Genomic DNA, 18,786 nt, shown 5'->3' with positions numbered 1-18,786 from the left:
TTCTATACTCCACTAAAATAACTATTATTTTTCCTCATCCAACTTCTAAAATTTTCATAAATATTTTTTCATGACTTATTTAAAAAATAAGATTTTATTATTCATAAATTAAAGTTGTAGTGTTGAAATTTTATAATTAAATTTTCTTTTTAAAATTTATATAACACGCGTAATATCAAATTAGTCTGTCATGAGAAAAGAATTTTTAAGTTTTCTATTTGTCCTTACATTTTTTATAATTCCTAATTTACCCTCAAAATCACCCCCCTCGTAAGTAGGGTTTTTTTTTTGTCTTTTTTGTCTTTTTTTTTTTTTTTTTAACATCAAATACAAATCCATAACAACATTTTGTGTTCTCTTTTTCTTGCAACCTTGCCTTTTATCATTCAAAAAATGTGCTTAATGTCTTATTTAATTTTTTTCAAGAACGTTTAGTTTAAAATTATAAATAAAAATATTTTACTTCATTTTATCTCTTTTAATATTTTTAAATTTTATGTTCAATATTGACCATTAAAAACTATAGCAATTACAATATGTAGCACATTTAATACTAACGATGTAGTCTATTACTCATAAATTTCAAGATTTGAATCTAAATTTTATTATCTACTCGTATTTAGATCTATTTTTTATCTTTTTAACATAAAAATTTTAAATAATTCCAACACATCTAACACATTTCAAATTCATTATAAATTAACCAAATAAAACATATATTTATAATTTTACCTATTATCTCTTTTATTACTTTGTAAAATATTTACTATTTAAATTTAAATAAGAGTAAATTCATTTAAGAACTTACTTCTAAAGATTTTTAACTACGTGCATCACATCAGTCCTCGAACTATTAATCATACAAGCAAAACACGAATTCTCAAAGGCAGCAACAAAATTAGAAGAGAAACAAAAGATTTGTAACTTAAATTTATTGAGTAATGAGATTACAGAAGTTGAGGACTAGGGAGAAGGGAATGCCTTGGGATCATTACAAAGAACCTTCGAATCGCCATTTACACGACCAACCTGAACAGAGCAAGAACTACAACAAAGAATAATAACCACTACAACAACAATAGCAACTGCAGCAAAAGAAAGGGCCCTATACTGAGTTTGCTGATTGATCTCTTTCACAACTACACACAACTCACCTGTATAAACATTCATACATGTAGATCGAAAAGTATATTTAAATTTAAACTTCCTCTTGAGCGAGATTGCTATTTTTCAGGATATTGTACTTGCAGAGAGGACAGGTGGCATTAATATACAGCCATTTATCGACACAGGCACAGTGGAAGTGGTGACCACACGGGAGCTCTCGTAGCTCGACACCATCCTCGTATGCAGAAAGGCAGATGCAACACTCCTGAAAGACAAGATTTCCATGAAATGTCATCAACTTGAGAACAGAACAAGCCAATTTTAGTTTGTAACAAAATAAGATCCTACAAAGTTGCAGGTTTGGTATATGATGATCATGGTATGGCATACATACCGCATCCTCCTGCGAAAGGGCGCGTTCAATGGGTGAATCCGTACCACACTCGGTCATTATCCCACCAAGAGGTTCCTGTACATCAGTGGAGAGTTTCTCGGCCTCGTCAACCTTTCTGAATTTAAATTTTGACAACTGCTCGACATCTTCTTTGGTTGCTCCTTCCTGCATGTATATAATTATATGCATCAAAAGGCAGTAAGGTTGGCCTCGTAAACAAACTAAACATACTATCCATCTTAGATGGTTTTGTTTAGGGAGAAAGGTTTTGCTACCTAACCCATGTCCTAAACCCTCTAAGAGAAACAAAAGGTTCTATCTCTTTCTCACTTTCTTTTTATTTTTTTTAAAAAAGGAAACAATTCATTATATTAATAAATAGAGAGGAGCTAAAGTTCAAAGTACAAGAGAGTTATACAATAAGCAAAGTGAAAATACAAGTGCTTCTAAAAGGATCAGGAGATGCACCTGGACGTCTCAACTAGGTTGACACTCCCTTAATATCCACATCATTTCCAATTCAAACCCATAAATGGGAGAGACATCAACAAGATTACAAAATGAGAGGACAATAACCAAAGAACAATCGAATATGAAAATTTAATAATAAAGCCAAAACAGTGGTCTAAAACTTATGGAAGTAAATAAAAAGTTCAATGAGTAGTGCTGAAATCCGGTAGTGTTTAATGCTATCCGAAGGGGGGGTGGAAATAAAGGCCCCCCAGTTGGGGTTGAAATCTGAAAGACTATAGGCAAGGAAGGGAGCAGAGAGGATGCACCAGGAGGAGGCCTGACAGCAGGCGGCTTCAAAGCGGTCTTGGCATCTAGTAGCTTTGTTATGGAAAATCCTTTGATTTCTTTCAAACCAAGGTCTGTCAATAAGGCTTTTACTGCATTACACCATAACAGACGGATGGAATTGTGGAGAATGGGGCCGGCAAAGAGTTGAAACACATTACTTTTGAAATCATTGCACAAGATCCATGATAAGTTGAAGAAACACAGCAGTTTCTTCCAACACCAATCTGAATAGGGGCGTGTAAAGAAGAGGTGAAGGGAGTCCTCACTATATTGTAGACAGAATGGGCAAATTGTGGGAGAAAGGGAGGATGCTGGTTGCTTTCTCTAAAGAACTTCGGCTACATTCAGCTGACTGAAAAGCATAATCTAAATGAGGATGTTGACACTTCTTGGACTCTTTGTTTTCCAAATAGCCGAGAAGAGGGGCTTTTCCAAAGGGGAGGATGGTGTTAGGGGAACTTTAAGGGATTTAACGGTGTATTGGCCAGTGGTTGAGATGGACCACACTCTTTTATCAAAAGAGAGAGAAGGGCTTCTACTTACAATTTTCCTCAACAAGTCTTGGAAGGCCAACACTTCTTCATCTTTGAGCGACCTTCGATGCTATTGTCCCAATGATCGGCAACTGAGCCATTGGGGAGCATGGAAATTCTGAATAAGCTTGGATAAAGGATGCTGAAGGGGGAAGATCCTTCCCAAGTGTCTAACAAGAAAGCAATTCGGCTGCCATTACCAAGTTTGAAAGTGGCCAAGGATTCTACCTTAAGTCATGTCTTTAAGATGCTAATCCAGCTCTTACCACCTTTTCCTGCCGTGTGCCAATCAAAAGCATCCTTACCATGAATACTTCTAACAACTTTGTCCCAAAGAGAGTTTTTCTCATTGAAAAATCTCCATCCCCATTTAGTAAGGAGTGCAATATTCATAGATTTGAAACCCCCAAGGCCTAGACCACCATCTGCTATAGGTTTTTGAACCAATTCCCATTTAACCAAGTGATTTTGCTTGTTGCCCTTGTTGCCTTCCCAAAAGAAGCTTCGTATTATCCTTTCCATTTTAGATACTACTCCTTCGGGCATAAGGAAGATGGCCAAGTAATGAATTGGAAGGTTTGAGAGGATTGAGGTGCATAGAGTGGCTCTTCCACCCCTAGATAGATTAAATCTCCTCCATTTGTCAAGTTTACCTTGTACTTTGTCTAGGACCGGCTGCCAAAAGGAGGCTCTTTTCGGGTAACCTCTAGAGGCAACCCTAGATAATAAAAAGGAAGGTGGTCAGCCGAAACATTCAAAGAAGCTGCTGTATTATAGAGATCGCTGTCGTCCACATTAATGCCATAGAGGGCTGATTTATCCCGATTTACCTTCTGCCCTGAACACCATTCAAAAAGCTCCACTGCATGTTTAAGTTTTAACAGCATAGTGCTGTCATATTTGCAAAACAGTAAGGTATCATCTACGAATTGGAGTATGGAGACTTGAACTTGCTCTTTACCTACTAAAAAGCCTTCAATAATCTCGCTTTCTTTTTTTCATTTTCCTTTTTCCTCTTTTTCCCCTTTTGTAATAACCGAGTACAAAGGACCCCACCCCTTGCTTCCTAAATTCTGCAAGGAAGCTTGAATAACCTCAAGACAAACTAGGAGAAACAAGAAGGATTTCAAGCTAAGACAAAGCAGAACTTCATAACAGAATCTTTGATGAGAGCTGGTTGAGAAGAATTCTAGAGCTTTCCGCCTCTCTCAAGTACACCAAAAAATTAGCAGCAAAAGGACATTGAAAAAATTACGCTGACTTACACCCCTTGATCAGTGTCGGCAGCCCCAAAATCTAGTAACAAAACTGTGGGTCCCTCCTTAACTAAGGACATCAGCCCACCCTCTTTCTCACGTGCTTTTTTATACACATTTCTAATGCGGGACTATTGACCCAATACATGAAAAATTCACATAATGAAAAGGAGATAAATCTCGTCTCTCTCCCTTTCGTATGGTTACTTCAATGGTTTTACTATGGACAAAGTAGAAGAATTTTATACAGGATCTTATTGTGTGGAAATGTCACAAAAAAAAAGGAGGCAAGATAATTACAGACAATAATATTTGCCCTTCAATGAAAGCATAAAAAGATTCAGGAATACCACACGATTACCTGGTCTGCTACGGCATATAAAAGTGCAATGATACAGGGAAGACAGCAGCAAACAGCAATTCCAATGATACATGCCAAAGCAACACAGAAAACCACAAAGAACACATCAAAACCCAAGAAAATGATACATAACCTGCAGTTCAAACCACATTACTAAAAGTTAGAATCTTGAAGACAGTAACATAATCCATCAACTTTAAAATCCAATACAATAAAGGGGTAATCACAAACCAGTAAAGCAGAGGAGAGACATGTGCTAAAGATTGCCCTCCTGCAGATACCCAATAGAATCCAATAATCCACCAGATGAAGGAGAACATTGTATTTGCAGATTCAAGGTGCTTTGGTACACTGGCATAATAGGGGAAGAAATGAATATAGTAAATAAAAAGAATGTATTATTTTCAGGAAGAATATAGTACCACATCTACATCAAGGGAAGAGCTACCATTCACAATTTTGCACAACTTAGAACTTCAATTCAGCATTTAAATCAAGTTCTTTGTTTTGCAAGTAAAACGTAAAGTTCAATAGGTGAAGAAATCAAATAAAAAACTATATTACAATACCATTTTGGTTTTTGTAATTTCAGACTCATCCCATATCGATCCCTGTGCTTTCCAAAGTCAATTTCTCAAGCAGTAAAATTTATCTCTTGATTAACAGGATGACTTCATTTGCTTCCTTTATTTCCATCCTAAAGGAAATATGTATTTTCTTTCTAAATCTCTAGCTACCTCCTCCATACATGCCAAACTGATGAATTGAACGCAAGTGGGCAAGCTCCTGAAAATACCCTATCCCCTTTCCTTTTCACTATTATTGGGGATTTCTTCAGCAATGCAATTTACTTCTGCTGTGAAAGGAATATCCTGAGGGGCTTTAGGGTGGATGGGATACCGTCGGGATCTCTCACCTACAATACACAATGATGTTCTCATTTTTGCTCAAATGCTGGCCAGCTTCAGATTAGGTGGGATACTCTCAGCTTGCTTCTTGGAAGCAAGCTTGTCTCTAGATATCTCTAAAACAGCCCTCGTTAGGATCATTTTCAGTAGAGTGGAGCTGCCTTCTTTGGCAAACTCAATTGCTGTAAAGTGAAAAACTTCTCTTTTTATCATTTGGGTATTGCCCGGGTAGAAATAAGAAATCCATTTTTTTTCTGGATCCTTGATGGATAAGATCAGAGCTATACTTGACCGTTTGGGAGGGTTGACTCTCTCAAAAGGTGGTAGATTTTTTCTTGCTCAAGCTATTCCCGATAGTATCATTATTATATTTCTTCTCTTTGCTGAAAGTCCCTAAAAAAGTAATAGAAAAGCTGAAAGAGAAAATGAGAGATTTCACTTGGATCAGCGGAAACAACTCCCCCATGGAATGGATAGATGGTGTTGGTCCTCTCTCCCAACCCAAAATGGGGGATTAAGTGTTGACTCTCTAAGTGGCTTTGGAGATTATATGGAAGGAAATAGTCTTTTGAAAAGAGTTACTGGAGCAATTTATGGTGTGGAGCCCATGGTCTGGATGAAGAAAAAAACTAAAGGAGTTGTGGAGGGAAAACCAAGGGTTGATTTGGATAGAAACAGACGCACATTCTTGAATTTTTAAGTTAGGTCAGGAGGCAAATCTGCTTGGACGGATCCTTGGGCTTTCATAAGTGAATAAAAAAGTGAATCCTCCTGAAATTATTCAAGGACTTTCAGAAGGGTGGGAAATTAAATGTGGTGCACGTGCAATACCGAAAGACTAATTTTTGAATGAAATGATTTTCTCTCAAAATGAGAGAGGGAAGAATCTTATTTACAGAGGAAATTAGTTACAAGATGTTTAACTAACTATCATAACAACTAATAATTAGCTAACAATTGGCAATTAACTATAACAACTAATAATTAGCTAACCATTAGCAATTAACTACAACAACTAATAATTAGCTAACAATTAGCAATTAACTAACTCCTATACTTTTTAACTAGTTATTTACAAAAGGGCCCTTTCGGCCTTACACCAATCCACCCCTCCCAAAATCAAACTTGTCCTCGAGTGAGCTAAGAAGCTAAATGAAAGTCATCCAGAGCATAATAAAGCTTCAAATCAGCAATATTGAAGACTGGATTAATATGTAGGTCACAAAGCAACTCAATCGGTAATTTGGTCTGGCCGTCGGTCTACGAATGAGAAGTAGGGCTTAAATGCAGTCTTCCACTCATCCCTTGGTCTTATTCGAATATGGTGGTATTCACTCTTCAAGTCCACTCTCGAAAAAATCAAGGCTCCTCGAAATTGATCAAGTAAATCACCTATTCTAAGGATTGGGAAGCTATACTTCATTATAATCTAGTTGATAGCTCTACTATCAACGTACATCCTCCAAGTACCAACTTTTTTAGGCATGAGTAGGTCTAGCACTGCATATGGGCTAAGGTTTGGTTGAATATGCCCTTTTTTAACAATTCTTCAATATGTTGGTGGAAGATCTCATATTCCTTCGGACTCATTCTATAGTGAGGATGATGAGGGATTGTAGCACCCAGAACCAAGTCAATATGGTGTTCAATGTCTTCACTGTTTTTTGTATTTTTTGTCTTTCAGCAACAACAAGGCCCAATACATCAGTCTCTCTCTCTCTTAACAAACATCTTGCAATGTATTTGAAGATCAAAATCTCCTTTGGAAGCAACCGACACCGTTTGAAGAACACAAGACACCTTGTCACCTTTATCCATCTCAATATAATTGGCTTCTTCCTCATTATCTTCACTGCATTCAGCCAAGGAATCCTCTTCCTCATCCACATATACTACTGTTTTTTGTTGGGGACACTCATTAGACAAGTGACCTACTTGGCCACACCTAAAACACTTGCCCAATGTAGGCCAGTTACAAGGATTTTGAACTTTCTTCTTGTAAACATCCTTTGTTTCCTTATCACCAACCTCTTCTTGCTTTTCCTTTTCCTTTTCCTCCGTTGCTGTTGGTGGGGAAGAGTGATTAGTAGAAGCGTAATTCGAAGTGCTAGCTTTTCTAATAAGGGAAGCATTCCTAGAAACCTTTCTTGAAATTTTCTTGGAGCGAATTTCATTTAACTCTTCCCCTGTTTCAGCACAAGAAGTTGCATCAACTAACCAATGAAATTGTTGAAGCTTTACCTTCTCTTTGATGTCCATTCTTAGCCCGCCAATGAACCATGCAATTGTTTTACTCGTTTTTGGCCAAATTAGTTCTTGCTCCCAACCGGTGGAATTCTTCCACAAAATCAGCTACTGTTCTACTGTTCGAGGATCTTGCCTGCAGTTTTGATATTGATTATACAATGTTTGCTCATAGTTGGGAGGAAGGAACCTTTCTTTCATCAACCTCTTCACTTTTTCCCACGTTCGAATAGGTTTTTTACCTTATCTTTGTTGATTGACCTCCAATTGGTCCCACCAAACGGAAGCTCCCCCTTTCAACTTAAATGCTACCAAACGTACCTTCCTGTGATCCTGCGTGCCCATGTAACCGAAAAATTTCTCGGTGTTTTTTTATCCAATCAAGAAATGATTCAATGTCACACTTACCATTGTAGAATGGTAAGTCAATCTTCATTTTGTAGTTGTATTGATAACTTCTAGCTAGGGGTGGACAAAAAAACTGCTCAAACCGAACCGAATTGCAAAACCGACCCGAACCAATTTATAAGCAAAACCGAATTTTTCGGTTCGATGTGGTTCGTTGGACTGTTGAAACCAAATTTAAACGGTTCAGTTTGGATCAAAGCTTGAAAACCGATTTCTAAACCGAACCGAACCGTTTATATATAAATATATATATAATATTAATATTTATTTAATAATAATAAATAAATAACCTAATTTAAGCGAGCGCCCCTCCAGTCTCCACCCTCACGAACCAAAAGCGAGCGCCCCTCCACCCTCACAGATCTATACCAACTAGGGTTTCTTTTCTTGCCGCCGTCATTGTTCTTCTTCGTCGACTAGACCGCCGCTCACGCCTGATGGACGCCGTTCACTTCTTCTTTCGTGAACCAGAGTTCTTCTTTGTTTCGGTTATTTAAAATTTAAAATTAATTTTTAAAAAAAAAAAAAAAAATGAGTCTTGAAACCGAATTGAACCGGTTCAGTTTGGCCATCAAACCGAACCGATTCCATAGCTTCATATCTTCTATCTCGTCCTCTTCTTGGGGCATAAAAGTCTTCTTCTTGATCATACTCAGTCAAAGAATCCCAATCTTGGAATTCTTGTTTCCTTTCTTGCCTATTCAAACATCTTCTTGGATCTTCTTGGAACTGCCTATGCAATCTTGGAGCCCTTTTTTGATGAATTTCTCGCTGAAATTTAAAATTTCTTGGCTGTCCAACACCACGTCTACCTCTTTTTCCCCAAACTTGATTGAATGTCAAGGCATTTTCATCATGTTGGGGTGGTGTTGTCAATACATCCAACCTTCTTACAAGCGTCGCCACCGTTTCTTGAAGGTGGTTCAATGATCCATGAATTCCCTCCACAGAATCTTCAACAGATAGCAAGCGTATCGTTGTAGTTCTTGGAGAGAGGGTGGGGGTTTCTTCCACCTCTTGGTCTTGCGCTTAAACATCTCCTCCTCTGGGGTGGGCAGCCCTTCTTCCCACCATCAGCCTAGATTCTTGGAGTGCTCTGATACCAAAATTTGGTACAATACCAAAAGACTAATTTTTTAATGAAATGGTTCTTTCAAAATGGGAGAGAAGAATCTTATTTATAGAGGAAATTAGTTACAAGAGGTTTAACTAACTATCATAACAACTAAAAATTAGCAATTAACTAACTCCTATCCTTTTCAACTAGTTATTTACAAAAGGCCCTTTCGACCTGTGGATTTCCCTAGTTTGTACAGCATACTCTTTCTTGGTGTATGAATCACAATAAATTCTTTCTAATTATAGTCTCCACATGTTGCACGTAATTGGAAGGCTCTCATTGCATCGTCCTTTTTGGGAACGGTTTCCTAAACCTTGGCCATAAGAATATTTCACCCTTTTTTGTTTATAATATACATCCTTCTGTTTCTTATAAAAGAAAAGCATGTGAGCAAGCTCCCCTGTACTGCTGTTGTTAAAGCTAATGTGATTTTTTTTTCTCTTATGAAGAAGTCAATTTCATTGAGAAAAATAAAAGAAATACAATATAGATTGAGGCAAACCCAAATACGTAATTGGCAGCTAGGCAATTTTACACCCCAATATATCACAAAAACAATATGCCCGCACTTAAACAACACAAAAACCTATCTGCTTGTGACCTTCATAAACAACAAAAGAATATATAATATGCAAAATGCAAAATGCAAAACAGAAAACAAAACAAAACAGCAACAAACTCGAGCAGGAATAAATAAACCAAAACGCTTAGTGGTGGAAACCAATACAGCAGAAGGATGAATGAGTCCCGTCTTCAACACACCAAAACCTGAGATCAATCTACAAATTCTGAAAGCAACCAAGATCCCCTTATAGCTAGAAAACTTGACACCAAATCTCTTCAAACTTTATGTTTTGTGGGCTTGATTTTTTGTATACCCTTGTGTTCTTTCATTCTTTCTTAATGAAAGTAGTTGTTTCTATCAAAATATTGTGATTCTATATAGCGAGAGCCTGCCTTGAAGTTGTAGCATCTTTTAGACCAACTTTTCAGTTTTGAGGTAACATTTCATGAACATCTTGAAGTCACTTATTTGATGTCAATAGTTAGCTGAGTTTTGTTTGGCATGTATTTCCTCAGATATGCTAGCTAGGGACCAAATTGAGCAAGCAGCATTATAATTTACTATCCTAGCCATCATGCTATCTAAGAGATGCATAAAGCTAGCTCATAACAAGTCAATATTCTTCTGCCACATCATACATCTTTTTATTCACTTAATCACAAAAATCATCAAGAAACTGAGGATGATAAGGTCTTGTTACATCAATCTACCCACCCCAAATCATCTGCAAGAATGATAACCCAACAAATTTTGCAATGTAAATCCATTGTTAAGCTTTATCGTAGGTGGAAGGTTCTGAGTAGTTATTGTCTTTCAGTTCAACAATTAAAAGGATGAGCATCAACTTTTGGGATGGTAATATATGTGTAAGCTATGCTTGGATTGGAAGATGAGTAGAGTTCATTAATGCAATTGGATATGGAATATTTCCTTGATTGTGTTGAGCTCAGTCAAAACGAAAACAAAGAAACCAGACAAACGAAGGAAAAGCCTTTCGGCACTTTCTCTTTATTAAATTGTGTAAGTGCAGTCACAAATATAGGCCGAGGAAAAATTCCCGCTCACACCTCTTTCATACAATATGATACACTGGAGTACAAATATACTAACAATGAACTACTTGATTAAAAACCAGTCCTTAACACTTCAATGATTTTTTTTTATTATAGAAACAACTGCGTTTATTCAAGGACCAATAAAAAAAACCAAACCCACCAAAAATTCCACTAAAGATAGGGGTTCTGACTAAGTTAAAGTAAAATGTTATCTATCGAGTAATTACAAAAAGTCTTTGAAATCAAAGTTCAAAGAGAAACATGAAACCTCACCAAGGACTAACCATCTAGCAATTAATGATAGACTAAACAACCAACAAACAATGATAGCTTTAACGAGTTGTCTTCACACTGAACATATTAATTCCATTCAAAGAGACTTTCGACAACAAGGAGGCTATGACGACTTCAGCCTTTATGAGGCTTTGATACCACAGATGGTTTTGATGAAAATAGGAATGGTGCCTGGAGATAAGAATGATGACATATATTGAAGTCCAAGATAGTAAAGTACTAAAGTTAACCTAATATTTCGATTTTCTAAGCAACTGTGCAGCTGAACCAGAAGGCAATAAACCACACTATGATAATACAACTGAGCTAAGCACAAGGTCAGCTGATGTAATCATCCTAATAATCTAGCACTTCTCAGTGAAAATCAAATTCAGTATCTACGTCCTTGAACATGCTGCATATAACCAAACATATCATCTCTATCAAACAAACAATCTCTCCTTTGGTTCCTTACAATTCCTAACAGAACAATTACGAAACCTGCATGCCAAGCATCATAAAACAGACTTCCTGGAAGAGATGACATCATATATAAATCATAATGTAAGAACGTATAGATAACCCAACCTGCTATCGTTATCATCCAATTGAGCCAGCGATACATAATGACTCGAGTTTGCTCTCGACCCCAAACCCGAAATCCCGCGTGCAGAATTTCCCTCATCCATTGAATTGAAGGTCGAATATCGTAGCTGCTGGCGGCGACGATACTCAACACAAACACACACCATATGGAGAATGCATTGAAACGCATACCCCACGATCCACAGTCTCAAAGGCATCGAAGGAGACTCGTCGCGGCTGAGAACCAAAACGGTAGCAGCAACAACAACAAAAGCGAAATTCCAAACGATGTCAAGAATCACAACCGGCTTCGAATACGCCCAATCACTCTGTCTCTCCTCCAATTGCTCCGCAGCCGTCTCTCGAACCAACATAGATGGCTCACGCATCGTCCTCCGACTACTAGCCTGCCTGAGAAACCTCGCCGCCTGACGCAAACTTTGCCTCTGCACAAATCTCCGACCCGAATGCGTATCGTCCAGCGACCGGTTCGAATTCCCCATCAAAGGGGTCGTATTATCGAGAATATCATCGGAAGATCCATTTGGGGACCTTGAAGATGCCATTTGAAATTCCTAAAAACAATGAATCAAACCCTAAGTACTTGAATTGACTTGCATCATCCCGAACAAGAAAACAACCAAATTCGAACGGGAAAATGAATCTACAACAAAGGGTAGCTGAAGGATCCTTGAAGCTCCGGCTAAAATTGGGGGAAGAATTGGAGATTAGAAATTTCGTCGTGGTGCGAAACGGGATTTGTGGGTTGGGGATACCGTTTTTCGTCGTCCTGTTATGGTTTTCCCGTGATCGCGGTTTCTTTGTAAATTATTTTGTCTTTCTCTTCACCTGTGGGACATGGCCGATTGGATCGAAACCACGTGTCGTTTTTGGTCTGTTTGAGAAAGTGAAAATCGCTAGTGGGTGGACTGGATCATTTATTATACGACATGTCGTTATCATGGTTTTATACTTTTATTTTTATTTTATTTTTTTAGATACATAATGGATGTGTCGTGTGTAAGCGTAACGCCACACGTGAAATTCTTCATTTTACTTTGCTTTGTACGTGCGAGACTAAGAGCTCCTTTTTTTTCTCATTATAATAAGGAAGGGGATTCAAACTATAAATTTCTTGATCCATGGTTGAGTTAATCTTATTCTTATAATTAAGGTCTCATTTGATAATTAGTTTACTTCTTTCTTTTTAAAATTAAGTTTACACTATTTTCGCTTTAAAATTTCTTCCTATATACTATTTTCACTTCTAAATTTCTATAAATAGATGGTTAGACCGAACCAAATTGAAAATTTTAAATTTTCTATATGTGGAACTGAATCAAACCAATTTATTGGTTCAAACTGAATCGAACCAAACCACATATATGCGGTTTCAATTTGATTTTGGTCTTTTTAAAAATATTTTTTTTTTTAAATTAAAAAGTGATTATGTTTGGTTCACTTTTAAATTCGGTTTTACTATTTTTTAAAAAAATATATATACATAAATATGTGTATACAATACATATATATACACACATACATGCACGCGCACGCGCGCACACACATATGTTTGGTTTCAAATTTGGTTTTTGAAATCGAAACCGAACCAAATTGAATTAATTTAGTTTCAAAGTTTTTTTTTAATAGAACGAACCTCATTTTTCCATTTCACCGAGTTTTCGGTTTGGTCTTGAGGAATTGTTCGACTTTTGCGGGTTGGGTTGGAAGCTTTTATTTAGACTCAATCCAATTGTTCTAGTTGTAAATTTTTTCAACCCAAATAACCTTATTAAAAAATGAATCCTACCCAACCCAACTAATAAATATTTAGGTTGAGTTGGTTCGAGTTAATCGGGTCATTTATTTAAAATTTTGTTCTAAAAATAAGCAAAACGTAAATATGTAAAAATCTAATTTAATTATTTTCATATATTGAATTAACATTAACAACTCAATTTCAATTTATATAGTGCAATTTTTCTTTCTAAAAGGCAAAGAAGTTGTTGAAGAATAAATTATTCAAACAATATTAAAATTAAATAAAATTAAAATCAATGTGTTGGGTTGGATTATATTAAGTGAACTCATAATTATGTTATAAGTAATAAAAAATATATTTTAAAGTTAATAATAAATTCGAGTTGGTTTGGATTATATTAAGTGAACTCATGAACCGACCAACCCATCAAATTTTCATTTATTCGAACTCAACCCAAATGAATTGATAACTCATCCCAAACCGCACAGATTGAGTTGGGTTGATCGATTTTTTCAAGTTATCAGATTTTTTAAACACCTCTACTTTGTTATCTACGTTTCAACAATGATTAGAAAAATCAAGTCATATTTCGAAAACTCAAAAAAATGAAATAAAAAATAAAATAAGCTTTTAAAAACTTGTTTTTATTTTTGGAATTTTGCTAAAAATTCAATCATTATACTTAATAAAGATGTCAATTATTGTAAGAAATATGGAGAAAATAAACTTAATTTTCAAAAATAAAAAACGAAAAAACGAAATGATTACCAAATAAGACCTAAAAAATTATCTACTCAATAATGACAAGTAGTAAATCTGAATGAGCTTGGATTTGAAATACAATTAATTGGAATGAGTTTAGTTTTCCTTTCTAAAATTCTCATGGCTAATGTGTTTGATTTCTGTGATAATACATCCTATTTTTCTCTATATACTATAGACGTTTAAATTGGTTCTTAAACATGATTCTCTCGTATGTCATCCGGATAATATTCAATATTACACTACCATCTTTAAGTTTTACATATAAGGGAATATAATATTACAATTTTATTTTAAAACGCATAAAATTAAAATATCGAATTATAAAAGAATAAATAAAATAAAATTGGAATTTCAATGATTTCAAAATTCTATATATATAAAAAAATATTCTTTTGATTATTTTTTTTTTTGTATGAGTAATTAAAGTTAAATTGGATTTGAATTATGGCGATTTTTAAATATAAAAAAACCGGGCCAAAATAATCAAAATCTGTAGCAAAAAAACTTACGGAAAGTTGCAGTCCAACCAAAGCCCAAAAATGGTGTGAAATATCAAAAAAGTCTCACCCGATTTTTCCTCTCCAGTCGATTTTTTTCCTCCAACATTTCATCTCCTTCTTCAAATCGACTTCGTTCACTATTCTTCTTCCATCACGCTACTTCACGTCAACTTGGTTATTTTCCATCATACTGCTTCGCGATGCTTCTTCGATCGAAGTTGATTCATCTTCCCCAACATTTTTCTATTTAGGTCCATTTCATGTTACTGTTATTATAGGTTGTTGAAGCTGCAGAAAAAGGAAAATGTACAAAGTTTAGACCAAATATATGTTTAATGTAATTCTATTACATCATAAATTATATCATTGATAGATAATGATGGAAGTCTATAAAAGTCTGTTAGTGATGGTCTATTGAAAAATAACATGATTGTAAGCTTCATCTCACTATGATCTTAACGTTCACAATCACAAAACACTCAAATTTAACGGCCAATAATAATTCAAGAGTCAGGGGAGGTAGTATGTTGAGGCTTGAAATTCTCATGTCGTTTAACAGAAATTATACGACCGCAAAATAGATATCTCAAGGATAGTATAACAAAAACTAAACGATCGCGTAATAGTTAGTCAAATGATTGCATAATGGATACATAAATGATCGTGTAACAGTTAACTAAACGATCGCTTAGTATTCTCTAAACGATCGTATAACAAAAACTAAACAATCGCGTAATAGTTAGCCAAACGATCGCCTAATGGATATTTAAACGATCGCATAATAGTTAGCTAAACGATCGCTTAGTATTATTTAAACGATCGTTTAACAAAAACTATACGATTGCATGATAGATATCTCGACAATCGTATAGTGGATAGTTAAACGATCGCTTAGTATTCTCTATACGATTGCATAACAGTTAGCCAAACGATCGCATAAAAAATATATAAAGGATCGCGTAACATTTAGCTAAATAATCGCTTTGTAATATCTATTTGATCGCTTTGTAATATCTATCAAATCGCTTTGTAATATCTATCTGATCGCTTAGTAATATTTATCTGATCACTTAGTAATATCTATCTGATCGCTTAGTAATATTTAAATGCTCGCTTAAAGTATTCGTAGAGACGCGTTCACCGTGCGATCGCGTACACGATGAGATAGGAACTACATGATCGTGTAAACGATACTTTAGTAAATTTTAAATGATCATAGTGTCTTCAGACTCAATATTCATGATTAGTTCATCAAGTATCTTCATTTTCAGAATAGCTATGATATACACCGATTGAAAGATATCAGTGGATATCAACACAATGGTATATAAGTGTGTATAAATGATAGACACTGATAGAAATCTATCAGTGTCTATCAGTATATACAAGTGTTTGTATAAATGGCTATATCACATGTTTCAGTCTAGAAAAGGAATATAAACAAAGAAATTCAAGATTTTTATTCATATAAAGATAGTGTTTCATTCACTTACAAACTCAATAATAGAACCAACAAATGGCAAAAATAACTTTCATAAGTTCTAATATCAATCTATTTGACAATACAAGGAAAAAGATGAATTATAATGATTACATCATTAGCTAATTAGGCGAAGTTTGCAAGTCCTAGAATTGTGACCTTTAGAATGACAACGACTACATCTTAATGAACTACTTTTAACTTCACCTATAGATCCTTTGTTTTTTAGGTCTTCCTGCTGAACATTTAAAAATAAGAGGTAATGCTCTAATACCATCATCTAAAACCCTCCAATTTGAATGGACTCCAACAGGTCGAACACAACCCATATATCTCCATGACAACGCACTTGAGTAATAATAATTAGATACATGGGAATAAATATCCATGTCAAGCAGCCAAAGAACAGCAAACGCACTAGAGCATGGAATTTCTTCAAAATCCCATACTCGATGGCTACAAAAACCAAAATTAAGCTTTACTAGGAATTATTTATCACCATATATTACTGAGTATTCAACATCGTTAATAGGATGAACCTAATAAATAAAAATGGGAAAAGAAATCAGAACCTAATAAATAAAAATGGGAAAAGAAATCAACATATTACAGACATACCAAACATACCAAACATACCAAATATACAAATAAATAAAAAAGTTATAGAAATCTGTCAAAGATAGGATGATAAACTTCTATCTTGGTCTATCACACTGAATATCATTCTCCTATCAATTTTATAAAGAATAATTACCATGAAACTTCTTGATTGTTCACATCGGTTGCGTAACATATTCTTTGTCCAAAGAGTCAAAATTGTTGTCATTGACAAACTAGCTTTCCTTTGATCATGAAACCATTTTTGCAGTAAACCTCTTATTGCATCGAGTAAACTTGCAACTGTAAGTTCCTATTCTTTTTCAAAACAGAATTTACATACTCTGAAGGGTTTGTTGTCATCATTTCATACCTTCTTCTTCGAGAATGTGTACGAGACCACTTCTCAAATTCTACATTAATAAGGTAACTTCGAATATATGGAGAAATTGACTCCATATATTTCATATTAAACTCGAAGTCATCAATAGTATAAGATTTAGCATAACTAAAGTAAAACTGGTCAATCAAAATATCCTTGAACAACTTCTTCAAATTTCGCAGAACATGTTGAATGTACACGCAGTACTCAACATTGTTAAACACACTTAAGACACCCTTTAAAATGCTCAAACGTTAATCAAAGACAATGACTAAATGTTCTCTATCCCTTAAACTAGTTTGTATATGTTCAAAAAACTATTTCTATGTTACATCACTCTCATAATTTACAATAACAAACGCAAGGAGAAAAATATTATTGTTACCATCTAGTGTGGAAGCTGATAGTAGAGTATCGCCAAACTTAGACTTAAAAAACGTGCCATCAACGAATGTGGTAGATCTGCAGTACCTCTACCCCTCAATAGATGCACCAATAGCCATGAAACATAATTTAAAATGTCCATTTTCATCCATCTTTAAAGTTGTATACGTTCCTAAAAAAAATAAATGAAAACAATTATATTAGTCACAATGGTAACAAATCAATCACTGTCTATCATTGGTAGATAGACAGTAATGGATGGCGATCACACTCAATCAGTGATAGACAACAATGCACAACTATCATTGATAGACAATGATACATAACTATCATTGACAGACAATGATAGATGACTATCACAGTCCATCTACAATACACAGTGATATAAAATTTATAAAAAGAATACTTCATTTGAAATAATACCTAGATTCTTCTCTTTCAACCTTTCAAAAAAACTGTGGAATCAAGCCATATGATTCAGATGCATCACCATTTAATAATCTTAATATATGTTATTTTGCCCTTCAAGCTTTTTGATAACTAACATTAACACCAAGCTTAGTACGAACCTTATGAACAATATCTCTAGGAAGGGAGTGATCGGTGGAGATAAACCTAAAATCCTCATTCAAGCAATCCCAATTACAGATGAAAAAGCTTGCCTATGACAACTTTGAGTTGTATTCATTGAACAATTATGGTCGGAAATATACTTTCTAAGCATCCACAACTCACTCTTCTTGTACCGATATGCCCGAACATACCATTGACGGCCTTCTTGCAAACATTTCAACTCGAGTGACTTTGAATTTGATGCTACTCCTAAATTGAAAATTCTTATTCACTGATATTACATAAAAACACTTGCATAGTATTTCTTTACTTACAAATACATCTTTTTCCTTCAAATCACCATTAAAACCAACATATTTTTCCTTCAAATTGCCTATCACCACCTCCACCACTAAACCACTTCAAGATCATTCTACAAAATGATGACTGACATGAGCAACTAAAGGATGCCTAGTCCCTGAATCTTTAGCCAAAGACAATTACCAACTGATTGTTGGGTTTTATATCCTAAAACTCGCAGTTTGTTAAATGATAAACATTTTCTATTATCAATATACTTATTATTGATCTCATAAATTGTATGAAAGTCTAAATCCAATAAACTAACACCCATGACTATTGTATGAGTACTTAAACTTTATGTGGAGACATAAGAGTAAACGGGGTTCGAGTAAATAGTCAAAATGATCTATGGTACATGAATGAGGTTGGGTACCTTATTCTGGTAACACCA

At 35.0% G+C, this 18,786-nt stretch overlaps 1 protein-coding gene across 1 annotated transcript; it reads right to left on the bottom strand.

The window, feature by feature from the left end:
• Positions 1-912: 912 nt before the first annotated feature.
• Positions 913-12,423, bottom strand: LOC120090128 (E3 ubiquitin-protein ligase At1g12760-like). Its single transcript, XM_039047647.1, has 5 exons — positions 11,614-12,423; positions 4,684-4,803; positions 4,453-4,585; positions 1,502-1,666; positions 913-1,372 (listed from the first exon to the last, which is right to left on the bottom strand). Exons 1-5 carry the CDS (start codon positions 12,174-12,176, stop codon positions 1,199-1,201), a joined length of 1,155 nt encoding a protein of 384 aa, XP_038903575.1. The 5' UTR covers positions 12,177-12,423; the 3' UTR covers positions 913-1,198.
• Between the last annotated feature and the right edge of the window lie 6,363 nt (positions 12,424-18,786).

This window comes from Benincasa hispida, chromosome 11, assembly GCF_009727055.1.
Source record: "Benincasa hispida cultivar B227 chromosome 11, ASM972705v1, whole genome shotgun sequence".
In the NCBI taxonomy this organism is placed as follows: Eukaryota; Viridiplantae; Streptophyta; class Magnoliopsida; order Cucurbitales; family Cucurbitaceae; genus Benincasa; species Benincasa hispida.
Note: the sequence above shows the minus strand (reverse complement) of the source record. Positions and strands in the feature narration are given on the sequence as shown.

What these genes read in the sequence shown, in the direction of transcription:
- LOC120090128 (XM_039047647.1), bottom strand. Translation starts at nt 12,176, where the DNA reads ATGGCATCTTCAAGGTCCCCAAATGGATCTTCCGATGATATTCTCGAT. An exon ending in TTGGATGATAACGATAGCAG is followed by an intron (nt 4,804 to 11,613) that starts GTTGGGTTATCT and finishes CTATTATGCCAG; the next exon opens with TGTACCAAAGCACCTTGAAT. An exon ending in GTCTCTCCTCTGCTTTACTG is followed by an intron (nt 4,586 to 4,683) that starts GTTTGTGATTAC and finishes TTTGAACTGCAG; the next exon opens with GTTATGTATCATTTTCTTGG.